This window comes from Oratosquilla oratoria, chromosome 16 (assembly GCF_046742065.1).
Source record: "Oratosquilla oratoria isolate Oo_2021 chromosome 16, ASM4674206v1, whole genome shotgun sequence".
Lineage (NCBI taxonomy): Eukaryota > Metazoa > Arthropoda > Malacostraca > Stomatopoda > Squillidae > Oratosquilla > Oratosquilla oratoria.
In genome coordinates this window covers 39,720,404-39,734,900 of record NC_134792.1, presented here as the reverse complement: position 1 = coordinate 39,734,900, position 14,497 = coordinate 39,720,404, and the positions used below count along the sequence as shown (strand labels likewise).

The following is a 14,497-nucleotide window of genomic DNA, read 5'->3' as shown; positions in this document are numbered from 1 at the left end:
ATCGTACCCACTCGGAAACGAAAGCGTTATGAACTTATTTGAAATTAATCTAACCCCTTACATACCGGGTGTCACATTCCTTAATTTTATTACCCTCAAACTATTATATTCATTTCCGTGGTACCCTTTTGGAAGCGAAGGTGTTTAAACAATCTGGAACCCGAGATAGTAATTAATGAATTTAGCTTTATTTAAATAAAAAAAATCGATTTCTTATATATAAAAAAAAATCGCCAAGCCTGGTGTCCACTAACCTCATACAATAATACCTGTTAATTCCGGCTAAAATTGGCATTTCAAAGCATAACAGTGCCTTAAAGATAGTTTCTTATTTCACTATAAAAGCTTATATTAACTTATATTGCATTGAATAAGTCAATAGTTGATATATTTGTCCTATATACAATGTTAGGTATCTAGTTTTGATATATTTGTCCAATATAAAATGTTAGGTTACAAAGAAAGCAATGGCCTCCGCTAACGGACCCAGGGATCTGGGTGCGCACGTCCTGTGTAATTAGTAGTCCTTGACATACACATAAAATAGGATATACAATAAGGTATGCACAAATTAATCATGGTCTATGGGCCTGGAAAAAGCAAGATGATAGTGCAAGGATAGGAGCAAATGGAGCCTTCTGTCATGGCCACCCACTGGAAGGGGGGGAGTTCCTAGGAACAGGCATCAGACTCAGACAATGTAGATACAGTAGGCTCTGAACTTCTGACTCCATCAATCCAAGTCCTGCGGTTCCTGCTGTTCCTCTTCAGGCTCCTCAATATCAGATGGGGAAATCTGGGGCCGGCCGCCGGGGCTGGGCGGTTCATCAATTGAGCCCTCAGAATATTCCGTTTCTGAATCATCCGACACAAGCTGAGTAGGGATGTTGCTTGAAGCAGTAGAATCCCTGCTGGTTGATGGCTGTGGTTGTAGTATAGGTGAGTAAGTGGCAGGAGCTGCATAAAAAAACACGAAAATATTCATGTTTTTTGTCAAATTTTTAAACATGTTTTTTTACATAACAAACAGCACGTTTTTTCAGTTGCATCTATAAATGGGCACCCCAGATTTTTTCACTTGCGGCGTATCGATTGATGAATATTATACTTAATGGTATCATACTTTGTATAATAAAACTTAGATTAATTATTAATGTATACACGCAAGATGGTCTAGTTACTCTAGTAGAAATGTACATAGAAGGAAAATTATAAAGTAAAGCTATATTACTTTGTATAATAAAACTTAGATTATTACATGTACGCATGCACAAGATGGTCTAGCAGAAATGTACATAGAAGGAAAAGTATAAAGTAAAGCCCTGTTCTGCGACAGAATTATTACTCCGCATCCCAACTCTAATCCCAAGTCCTGGTCACAGTCATGGATTGAGGAAGAACTTTGACCTGAAATCAAACTATAATTGCGTGTTGGGCATGTGCGTCATGAAATTATAGGATAAATGTCTTAAATTTATATAAGAATTGCATTTTGGGGATACATATCATGAAAGGAGAGAATATTCATTTTTAAATTTAAATTGTAAACGAAGTTCAACTCAGCACGTACCCGATGACGCACGAACGCGAGCCGATCCTTACCCAGCAGGGCAGCCAATCTCAACTCGGCAATACTAATATACAGAAAAATATAATTTACTTGGGTCAAGGCTGAATACAGCTTTTGATTAATAAATTTATTCTAAGTCTAATTGTTAATTATTGCCTTTTATGTGCAAAATTTAAATATTTTCACTCCATGATTTCAAACATTCAAACGTCGCGTGTATTTGTGATTGGTATTTTACCGGACGTCTCTTAGATAACATTGTCGTGTCGTCAATGAAAAGTAGCTTATTTCAACAAGCGTGAGAGAAAGGGATGGTGGATGGAAGAAAGAAATTTCCTTCGGAACGTTTTGGACCGTATGTGGCCAAATCCTCGAGGAATCCGTTCATTCTCGTCAGAGAGTGCAGAGGTCCTGCACTCTGTTATGGAGGAAGTCCTCGAGGCTTACGCGGGAGAGATGCCCGGTATTTTCCAGGCCGCCTCGTCTCGAAGCACCCTCGCCCAATTAGGGACAAATCCGACTTCTGTCTTCTTCCTCGTCGCCTTGTGCGACGGAGGAGTTCTTACTACGACTTCTGACCCTTTCGGCGTCGGTCCGCGGGGGGAGAGCGCCCTTCGTAGTAAATCCGCCCCATCCTTCCGTCGGTCTGACAGATTACCAATGGGATATAGCGGTGGTAGTGGTAGTGATGATAGTTATAGTGGCGGTGGTAGTAATTAGTAGTTGTAACAATCGTAGTAGTAGTAGCAGCATTTGTCGTTTCGTCTGTAGTTTTTTGTCGTGACTTATTTTCTTGTTTTTCTTTTTATTATTACTTTTGTGCTTGTTGTGTTTATCGTGTTTGTTGCTGTGCTTGTTGTTGACACGCGCGCGCACACACACGCGTGCACACACACACACGCGTGCACACACACACACGAACGCATACATGCAAACACATCTTGCTGGTGTAGTTAGTGTCTTGGCCTGCCAGCTCAGCAGAACCGAGATCAAGACCCAGTCATGTATCATCATAGTACTGAAAGACATTACTGTCTCCCTTTATTAATGGGACGGGGTGTGTGTTACCAATATCCATAGGGTCGGGCCATTACCCATAGCTATGTTTGGCCATACCCATAGGTCGGGCCATGAAGCTATAAAGTACTTCTCAATTATCTCCTTTACCACTCCACAGTATACATTTTCGGATCACCTGAAGAATTGTCACCCTAACCAACAATAATAGAAGAATCATCACCCCAAACTACAATGAATAGAATGTAGAGGTAACCTAACCTAACCTAATTTCTACAACTGGAATTGTCACCCTAGGATAGCCCACCTGAAGAATTGTCACCCTAGGATAGCCCACCAGAAGATTTGTCACCCTATCGAATGCTGAGGTGACACTTCTTCAGATGATCCACATTTCCTCATGCTCCCATCACAGGGGGATAAGAATGTTGCCATGTGTTCCCGCGTGTGACGTAATAGGCAATTCAATGGGGCAGAGTGTGGGAACTGGGAATGTGTTCTTTCATACCCCCTCCCAACCCGTGAGGAAGCAGTGCAGGCTCGGCTATCCCGTTACAATGTGGAAAACTCGCATTTACTTCGAGACATCTTACCTCGATGAACTTTACGGAAATTATATTCTGCTTTATTTATTCTGGTTGTCGCCAGGTGATTTTATTCAACTGAATGGAACCCACAGTAGGCCTAGACGTGAACAGGTCCCAGTTTTCTTAAATCACCCTGCTCCTCCTGGTTTTGTGTAAGTTCTGTCTTATTTAATCCAGAGCTGGGTTATCTTAACGCCCGTTTGAACAAAATTACGATGAGACTAGTCTTGGTCCCTACTACCGAGTGACTCGGAAATGAATAAAAGTCAGCTGACGACAGCCACAAAAAAAAAAAAATCCGTTACGCAAGGTAAAATATATTTAATACCCCGCAGCCCTTCCCCAAAAGAGGGGTACCACGGGATTATATAAAACAAGTGTGACGGCATCCAGAAGTGTGTTGTATTCAATGTAAATGATGCACAGATCTCATTCACTGACCAACAAAATTAGCCCCATGGCATATTCAAGTGAGCACAGTGTAGGCCTGTCCTATTTACATTGAAAATAAACATCCTTGCCAAACTTTGAAACTAGCGATATTATAGGACCCAAGAGCTGAAGTCGTATATGTAGTAAAGGTGAGGGAAGAAGAAAAAATAGTAGAAGGCAAATACGATTTGCATTTTTCAATAATGGAGTCTCCAGTGAAAGGAGAATATTGTGCGTCCATATTGGCTGTCACTAGTCTTTAAAATTTTGAAGGTATGAGTTTTTGCGTTTATTACCTCATTCGAAGTATTTTCAATAAAGATTTTGAAATTCATCAGGAAAAGTCAAACAAAAAGAATGAGTGCAAATACATGGCGCGAAAAATGCCATACTTGTTGGTCAGTTGGGAGCATTCACTATAATTACGTTGAATGTTTTGCTTTACAGCTATGTGTGCACCATAACAGAGATTATTTAGGATCCACAACAACTGCAGTTCCTACCTAAATATACAGTTTAATCCATTTTCATAATAAGCTTTCTGGAGCCTTCCAATAATTAAAGACACACATAACGCAATTGTTCACAATTTCTCTAAAAGAGATAGTTTGATAACTGCGTCTGAAAACGCCAGAAGGGTAATAATGATTACTTGACATAAAATGCAGTAGTATATGAAAAATATGATAATAACAAACTTAGATTCATACAATAGATAAGTACATCTATAGTAAATCATTCACTCGTATGAAAACAAACATGCGAGAAAATACTTAAATTTATATCCCATGACGATTGTTTACATGTTCCTGGTCCAATGAACGAGAAGATATCATAGGACTACCCAATCAGAGAAGGTGTTTCACACTTTACTTGAAAATTGACCATTCATAACAGTTTTTACATTAGCGTTTGAAAGAAAATCCAGCTATGCTTAGCTTAACTCAGCAAACGTACTTACGGAGGGCGTCAACCGTATACGCAAGTCTGTTATGAGATAGTGGAAAGTGAATTCAAGTGAAAAGTTTATGCTATTTAAGTTTTGCATTATTTAAATTGAGTGTTAAATTATTTAAATAGAAAACGTACACAACTCTTTAGCAGAACTTGGCTTTGAAGCTATTTAAAGATAGAAACAACAGAAAATAGAAATGTCTATGTTGATTAATTACATGACACAGGTGGAGGTGAGTTATCATTTTCAAACTGGGTTAAGTTTTTGTGTGTGAACGTGATGTGGTAGATATGTGTATTTCAAGAACATAATTTATAAGTATACCAAGATTATATTCTTTTCACTTGTTCTTGGACGTAACCATGATAAAGGATACAAAAGGTATTTTTTTTAGAAGTGCACACGTACGCGATATAGTCTTACAAAATTAATATTTCTGTAAATTGTAATATATCAACGTAATATACTTTAATATACTTTTTCTTTGGGGGAAATAGATAAAAAAAATTGCCAAAAACAAATATACTATGATCTAAGCTGCGAGCATACAATCGAGACGCCATGTTGTCTGTCCAGTTCAGTCACTGTCAGTTAGACGATGGCTTTCACTGTGTGCAACGGGTGATCAACACCAGGTAACGTTACCAAGAGCAGTTATAAAGACAATAGGGCTACCTTCAAGCTGTGCAACAACTCTATTCCCCACAGTCCGATCAAGCACTTATCAGTCCGTCAACATGTGTGACGACGATGACCCGGATGATCTTTAGAATTAGTCATCACTAAATACAGCTTAGGTTGCATAGGGTAGGATAGACGAATTTCTCATCCTTTCATTTCTTCGACCTGACATCTATTAAAACAAACATGGCGTACAACGTTTGCGACTTCGTTCGTTAGTAAATCTGTTTTAGCAACTTTTTGTTATTATTTTCCACCAAGAAAAACACATAATGCGTTGATGTACTATAATTTATAAAATTAATTATTAATTTTTTACTGCTACATCGCGTACGTGCGCACTTCTAAAAAAAATTACCATACAAAGTCTCGAGGGTAATTTACGTGATGATAACCCGCCAAAACCTTAGAAGGGATGGTAAAATGCATTTAATTTCGAGAACGAAGTTTAACGGCAAAAGACACAACTTTCAAGACATATGGCAACCAGAACTTAATATGTAGAAGGCCCAGGTCATCCTAGATGTCATAATCGCTGCACCACTGAGCAACGATTTTAAATACCTTGCCACCTACGCGCAAGCTACCGAAGAGAATATGTCGTTATAGTGAATGGCTGGAAATTCTCAATGTCTTTGTACTTGATATCGTTAAATAGGTTTATGTTGGTGGCCTACGTAATTTTCCTGTCAAAGTATCATCGCTTTCAGTGTTTATAAGTATAGATACGGATTTACCAAGATAGCGACGCAGTAGATCAACGCACGCTAAAGAAATTTGTCTTACGTTGTCTCCTTCGATGGGGACGACTCCAAGTCAACAAAATCTGTTTGACAGCGGGAAAATTATCACTCCGAACGGAATGGTTGTCGAGACGGGTAACTTCGATACATAGGGGGTGTTACATAGATGAATTGAATAGACTTGCGGCTGGGTAAAGGAAAGAAAATGCCATCAAGTATGAAGCTAAGCTTGTAGCTGGCGAAGGGCAATTCATATACTTATGTGAACCAGAGCCAAGGAAGGTTTTGAGTGTAAATACGAGAATTGGAACTCTTCCCCTCTCCCTTAACACATGTTTCCATTGCCCTTCTCCCTCTTTCTTCTCCCGCTCGCTTCCAACCTCCGCTTGGCCTTCGAGCCAAAAAAAATCATAAATCAATCGCTTCCAACCCCTCAGCCTTTCCATTCCCTTCATCCCCCCCTTTCTTTTCCATTCTCCTTTTTTCATTTTAATCTCTCCACAACCTCCCACTCCATGTCTTTCTTTCCCTCCCACTTAGCCTTCTACTTACGTCTTATTTATTTTCCTCGACTTTCCTCTCCCTCCCCCACCCTCACCACATTCCTCCTCCCATCTTTCTCCTCTCTTCCACTTTTGCTCCCCATCTACCACCCTTCCTCTCCATCTATCACCCTCCCCCTTTTCCTCTCTTCATTTCCCTTCACTCTCGCTACTATTTCTTCTTTGACCCTCTGTCTCTCACTCCCAGCCTCACTCTCCCTGCCTGTCTCCCTTGTACATATACGAGTGCTTCAAATGTTATATTTTCAGGACAGAAGTTACTTTTGTTTGATTTTTCCGTTATGAAATTTGGATTTAAGTTTGTGATATTTGATTGCACTGTGGCTTGTTTAAGTTAATCCATGGGTTGACATATATAGAGAAATGTTTCCTGATATCCTTCAAGCATATAGTCTTTCAATTTGTTCTCATGACCTTGTGATGCTTTCCCAACACCATCAGTTGTCAATTGGAAACATGTGAAGGGAAGTGTTGTCTCTCACATGCCGACACCAATCTCCACATTTTCTATGAGCAAGCTCCCATACATCCTTCCTTCCCATTACAAACATATTTTTCCAGGATTGGTCAATTTGCCCATGTGTTGAATTCTGTGGGTGTCCTTTTCATCTCCAAGGGTTGTCTTGTGAGGAGCTAAATCTATGAGTGGGGTCATCATCAGGGAAATGTACCACATGCCATGTAACCAAGGTTGACATTCATGGATAATGCTGGTAAAAGTCCTGGACAGTCTCCTGGAACAGTTTTTAGTTCCAGCAATACCCTAGGAGTCCCCACTGGCACTTGGTACCAAAGATAACTCTTCAGCTCAGCATTCACTCCTGTAGCCTCGCAGCCATACAGCAAAACAGTACAAGTGACATGAAGACTTAGATTTTGGTCCTCTTTCATATTGATAATGCCGTGTTAAGCAAGTAACAAGACATTGGGTAATGTCAGTCCTGTGAAGGATGCCCTGTCATGATCCATAACTGATGTGTACTATATTGCCAAGATACATAGGTTTCCAAGATGTGCCCTTACCACAGGTATGGATATTCTGAACTGTATTGTCCAATTACTTGGGAACTGTGGGTCTCCTGCAAGAGAGACCAGAGAGCAATTTAGTATTTTTTTGCTGTAGATTGTCCAAGTAGGCTTGGGTGATTTTAGCTGCTATTTTCAAGTTCTATGCCGAGTTATAAATGGTCATCTGCATAAGTGAGTATGTATATGGTGTAAAGTTCTGGATCAGTGGTTGAAAGGTTTCTTGTGAAGAGACTGAATCTTTATACCAAGGGCTTTTTCCTCCTTACCAGGGAGGTAGCCAAAGTCAATAGGCATACAAACACTCCCACCCATTCCACCCCCATCCACCCTCTCATCTTAGCTCCTCATGGATGATGGGTCATTATTGTTTCCTGCCCACTGTCCTGGGTCAGAAGCAGTACAAGACACAGCACATCCTCACCAGAGCTGCTTCACTTAATTGGCCCAAGTTAGTTGGTCAGCATGAGAATCAAGGCAAGTAGGAGTGGTTTGGATTTGGTTGGTTGGAGAGAGGGGTGTGTGGCTTGTTGCCTTTCCCTCTGCTACCCTTCTTTCCTTTCCCCCTACCTTTCCTCTTCCCTCTGCTCTGCCAATCCTGCTGTGTACATGCTCATGATCTAAGCATGCTCACCACAGATCCTGCTTGCCAGCTTGATGTCTTTGAGTGTGATGGTAACATGCAAGTAGTAGAGATAGTGCAGAGGTTGGTGGCCTCGAAGAGACCAACTAGGTAAGCCTCTAAGGCTTCCTGCAGAGCCATGACAGCAAAGGACTGGAAATGTAGGTTTGTTTTAAAGTCCTGGGCAATCTCGCACACCAAACACTGGAAGGGCAGCTTCCTGAAGAAGAGCTCTGTGCTCATCTGGTAGCAGCAGATCTCCCAGAAAGCCATGGTACCAGGGCAGTAAAGTTTGAATAGCATAGGTAGGAAATTGCAACCTGGGGAGCCTAGGGGACCCACCACCCAACCCCCAGAAACTAGGTTGCATTGAATATTGTTACCTTGCTAAGAAGCAAGTTAACAATTTCTAGGCATTGTCATGATTATCTGTACAATTTTTTTTATTAGTGTCAGGACTTTGTCAAATGCATCGTCTATGTCAGTAGCTACATAATCATTTATTCTGGTGGAGCTTTCATGTTGAATCCATCCACCACTTGCTGGAAAATGTTTGTGAACAGTGTGCTGGCCAGTGGAGTGGCCCTCTGATTTCATGTTTGTAAGGGAGACAGGTTATTTTGTTATTTTTCTTGCCATCCTCATCAGTTTATGGGGTGGATAGCAGTGAAATTGGCCTGTATCATGCAGGGCTATCAAGTGGTTTATTTTGTTTTAATGTAAGAATTACTTGAGCTCAGTTTGATACCTGTCTGGATTGAAACTAAGCAAGTTTATCAGATGGGGGAGACATTATTCAGCTAAGAGCTGACTTTTGTCAAATACTATTAGAACAACATGATTTCTAATGATTTTGTTCTTAACTTGAGATTCCTTATGGTTTTTTTTAATATACTTTTGCCTGAGTTGTGAAGTGTCAAGTCTACCAATGACGAGTACCTGCAAATGGTGTTCCTGCAAGATTGACTAGTACCTACTAACACAACACCAATAGAACATTGCATTCTGTAATCAAAATCCCTCCCATGGAGAAATACATGTGAGTAATAGGAGACGTATCAATACTGGAGCCCTTGGACCCTCACACTGTATCACACAAAGCCCAATGAAGATATGAAAATGACTCCAACATTGTTCTACTCAAACATATATAATACCTTGCCCTGCAGTACCCCACAATGATATTCAAACAAAGATGTACACCAGCGATTCCCAAACTATGGGTCGCGACCCAAACATGGGTTGCGAAGTGTTCAAGAATGGGTTGCAAGACCTTGTTAGAAAAAAAAATAATTTCAATCAAAAGCTTCCCTACACTTGTGTTTTCAATAAAAGAAGACTTTCAAAATTGCTTTTTGATGCTTGAGTCGCCACATCTTCACCAGATCTGGATTTGGGTCGCGGCCAAAAAAAGTTTGGGAACCACTGATGTACACACTTCACAATAGATTACCAAATTCTGTACTTCACTAAACTCCCCCGAGATATCAACCCAAGAGAGAAATCATTCCCAAGATAAGCAGGAACTACACTGGTGTTCAGGTCACCATCCTGTAACAGTACCAACACAACTTGGCAACAAATGTCAATTGCCTCTGATGCAACCACCATGCAGAAGAGCCCTTTTTTACCACACTGTCCTACACGTGTGCTTTCCAGATAGCAACATGAAATCTCATCACAGAGTGGTTTCCTAGTATATCAAGATATTTTTACATGTGTCTCAGTCTATATTCTATACATTTGTTGAGTACTTCATTTGTAGTGGTATTGATTTGCTTGATTGTATACTGCAAAAATAAAACTTAACAAAAATTTTGGCTGAACCAAGGCTCATAGCCATTTTCTTGAAGGGACAGCTCATCAACAAGAGAGAACTAGGACAATGAGGTGATATCCATGTACCTATCATTTTTGTTGCCTCTTCAGTCCAAATCTGGGCTGCAATGTGGAAGATAAAACCAAACAATCTGATTAACATGATAGAGTGCATTGATGAATGAAAAGTATTTAGTTGTCATTAATGCATGGAATTAGATGATAATAGGTACCCACAAGTGTTAGTCCTGCAAGATGGACATTGGAATGAATCTATTTTTGAAACCTGTCTACTCCCTTGCCTCCATTTGGAGGTGCTCACAGGGGCTGACACACTGCATTAGGAATGGACCAAGATCTCTCTTTCAACTTATGCCATATTTCCTCCACCTTTTTACATTTAAGAGCTGACATTTGGTGACTGCTCCCTTTCGGTTGTAAGAAGCCAGTGACATAGAAACTACCCCACACTAATACAATGCAGAAAACAGTCCAAAGTTTGTTTCCAAAGTGATCTACACGACAAGGAATGTTGCCAGGAAGTGTGGTGCCTGTTAGTGACACTATGGGTATTAAATTGTTATTAGTCATGCCATGATTTTTTAAAGTTGTCCTGGGATATATATACTAAGTAGAATGGTTTGTATTAAAATGCAACCCAATTCAGATTAAAAAGTAGAATGAAGAATCGAGGCCATTGGACCCAATATTTTCACCATCGTTTATTGAGGGTAGTAGAGCTTGTGTCAGGATTAGAAATGGAGAGAGTGAGTGGTTCGAGGTAAAGGTGGGACTTCGTCAAGGATGCTTTATGTCGCCCTGGCTGTTCAACTTATACATGGATGGGGTAGTGTGAGAGGTAAATGCAAGGGTAGTGGGTCAGGGATTGGAGATGGTTAAAGAAAATGGAGAAAAGTGGGAGGTGAGCCAGCTGTTGTTTGCAGACAACATTGCGCTTGTGGCAGGATCGGAGGAGGGATTGAGGAAGTTGGTGACAGAGTTTGGGGGAGTGTGTGATAGAAAAAAGCTGAAGATAAATGTGGGTAAAAGTAAGGTGATGAGATGTACAAGGGGTGAAAGTGGCAGTAGACTGGAAGTGAGCATTAAGGGAGAGCGACTGGAGGAAGTGGATAGTTTTAGATACTTGGGTGCAAATGTGGCAGGAAAAGGTGGAGTGAAGGTGGAGGTAGAATGTAGATTGAGAGAAGCGAGTAAATGCCTTGGTGGATTGAAAAGTGTAATGAGGAATAGACATTTGGGAATGGATGCTAAGAGGAGACTGTATGAAGGAGTGATTGTGCCAACAGCACTGTATGGGGCAGAAACATGGAACATAAGAGAGGAAGAGAGAAGGAGATTGAATGTGTTTGAGATGAGGTGTCTGAGAAGTATGATGGGGGTTACTAGGCTAGATAGAGTGAGAAATGAGGAGGTGAGGAGAATAGGGGTGGAAAGGGAGTTGGGAGATAGGGTTGATGAAAGAATATTAGGATGGTTTGGACACATGGAAAGAATGAGTGAAGAAAGACTAGTAAAAGAGGTATGGAAGGCAGATGTGGAGGGAGTGAACATGAGGGGACGTCCTAGGATGAGGTGGATGGAAGGGGTGAAGGGGGCTTTGGGGAAGAGGGGAATGTCTGTTGAGGAAGGACGGGAGAGGACAGAAGATGGGTGAATAGAGAATGGTTGTATATGGATGATGTTGTGATGCATGAGATGGAATGGGCGGGGGGAGAGGTAGTATGTGTTAGCAAAATTTGACGCAGCCCGAAGGGATCTCTCCCCATCTTCTGCTTTTATGCATGGGGGGACAGAGAGGGGGGGGGGGTCACTGATTTAATGAAGTGGCCTTGCTGTGAATGTGCTGTGTCTTGCGACACTGCTTCTAACCCAGGGCAGTGGACAAGGTGCAGGGATGACCCGTCATCCAGGAGGTGCTAAGATAAGAGGGAGGGTGGAGGGGTGTGGAGTTTATTCAGGGATGGAATGGGTGGGAATGATTTTATGCCTTTTCCTTTTTGGCTACCTCCCTTGTAAGGGGGAAAAAGCCTTGGTATGTTTTTTAAGTCCTATCCCATGCTGCAGTAAGTAATTGTTAAATAAATTGAAGGACTTACTATACTGTTATGTTTCAATGTTGACCAATATAAATTTGGAATCTTATCACAAATAACTACAGGAGTTAGGAAGTTTTGAAACAACCGATGATGTTTTGTTAATGATAGCATTTTTGGCCTTTAGATTATTTTTACACCTATGTCTCTTAATCCAACACTTGCTAATTGCCACTTGTGTGGATGTTTGGGCCCAGGACATAAATCCACTTTGGGAATTGGTCCAGGACATTAAACCACTGATTCCCAAAGTGGGTTTATGTCCTGGGCCCAAACGTCCGCACAAGTCACAGTTGGCAAGTGTTGGATTAAGAGAACTAGGTGTACATATATGACCATTGTTTGAGTTGTTTCATATCCCAAACTATCATATATATCTTGTTTTACTTGCCTAAAATTAAACACATGCACTAGTGTGTAATTTTTGTATAGTGATCAACTCCCCCATCCAAACCTCTTAACATGCTCCCATAAAAAAGCTTCAGAACACAGTATTGTAATGTCAACCAATCATTCAGTCAATTCGAGTTCACAGTTGATCAATGCCTTTCCCAACCTCTTCCATAAGCTGCAGACCGTCTTTCTTAACCCACAAACTTCTGTTTCGTCTGCATCATTTGTTTGGCTCCTTTCCTTGCTTCCCATCTCATGGTGTCCAGACAAGAACATGCTCCATCCTCATTGCTAGCATCTTTCCCTTCATGATTCAATTTATTTCTTTAGCGCCTCTGTCATGCCAATCTGCCTTGTATCCATCGTGCCCTGTTTTTGTCAATACTATACACTTGTTAACTTCATCTTCATTGGGTATGTCACGTGTAGGATCATTCATTGATTATAAACTTAAATTTCAAACTTCAGATATATTTTCTCTCATACATAAAGTATACTTACATAAAAGCATACTGTTTTTTTTTTCTTTCTCTCAAACTAGTTGTGATAAGTCTATTTCATTTGGTGTACTCAAAACCGTAGCTTTTGTTTTCCAGCTAAGAATGTTTTGCCAGTCACAATGGGAGGGTAGCCAGGACCACTACAAAATGTACATAAAGGAAGAAGAGAATACTATTGATTGATTTCTGTGGGAGTTCGTGAAGTATAGAATTTGGCAGTCTCTTCTGGAGTGTTTTGTGATGGGTATTCATATATTTACCTAATTGGTGCACACAGAAAATGAGCTATGCTCACAGGATCTTTTATCTTATTCTCCAGTTATCATACCTAGAATTAAACATGTACATGGTTCAAGCTTGTGCTAAATCATCTATTTACCTAGTTGTAGTATACAGGAAAGGAGCAATAAACTTATTGGGTCCCATCTCCTCCTCTCAGATTTGTCATACTTAGCCTCTTCAACTTGTTCCCATGACCTTGTGATGCCATTTTATTTCAAATGAAGAGGTCATCTCTTTCAAGTCTGTCCATCCCAATTAGTGATTGAACACTGCAAGCAAGTCTCCACTATCCCATTGATCATTTAATGATGATGTCTTGTGCTCCTAATCTCCTTGTGGAGCTTATCACCAATCCTGGGTATAATGTTGGTTGCCATTCATATGTACAGGGTGTCTCAAAAAAATGTACTCACGCTTCGAATGACGAGAAAACCTTTATTTATGAACATAGAGTGAAATGGAATAGCTTCGAAACAGAAGACAAATGTGATTGAAGAATCATGTTCGAAAATGTTCAAATTGATGACCATTAATCATTATTGTCCAGACAACGCTGATAACGCTCACCAAGGGATTTGCAAACGTCAAGAAACAGGTCATTAGGAATATCGCGACATTGTCTTCGATGGCGTTTTCGGTCTTCCAATAACATTTCAGGACAAACTTCCTCTCTTCCAAACAAAGTTGATTTCCTGCCATGCTGTGGTTAATTAATTACACCTGGCAACACAAAAAAGGCAGCATGTTAGCAACAGTTAAAGTGCGAGTACATTTTTTTGAGACACCCTGTATTTGCTTGATCCTGCTTATATCTTTTATGTGTGGGGAGGGGACTAGTGATGACCTATGGTGGCTCTGCAAGAGGGACAACAAAGCTGCCCACTTGCAGAATCCACGAACATTCTCATCTCCATCATGAATTGCAACCCTGAGAGGCTGACAATCAATCTTAGGACGTGGATGAGATCTTTACCTGTCAACTTGACTGTATTTCTTACTCTTTTTCACACATGACAACTGGTGACTGCTCCCTCAGCTGATGACATAGAAACAGTCCACACTGATATAACATGGACAATAAATCCAAAGTTTCTTTCCAGAGAGATCTGTGGGAGGGCTCAAGGGCCATTGATCACTGTGGTGCTGCAGGTTTTCCACTTAATGAAACTTGAGGCAACAGTTAATGGATTAAAT

The 14,497-nt window shown here is 40.6% G+C and overlaps 1 protein-coding gene across 1 annotated transcript in view; it reads left to right on the top strand.

Annotated features, from left to right (window-relative positions):
* The first annotated feature begins 4,584 nt into the window (after nt 1–4,584).
* Nucleotides 4,585–14,497, top strand: part of LOC143033661 (uncharacterized) — a 106,260-nt gene continuing 96,347 nt past the window's right edge. The window contains exon 1 of the mRNA XM_076199151.1: nt 4,585–4,793. Coding sequence (XP_076055266.1) covers nt 4,758–4,793 — 36 coding nt within the window. The 5' untranslated portion in view covers nt 4,585–4,757. The remainder of the gene's footprint in view (nt 4,794–14,497) is intronic.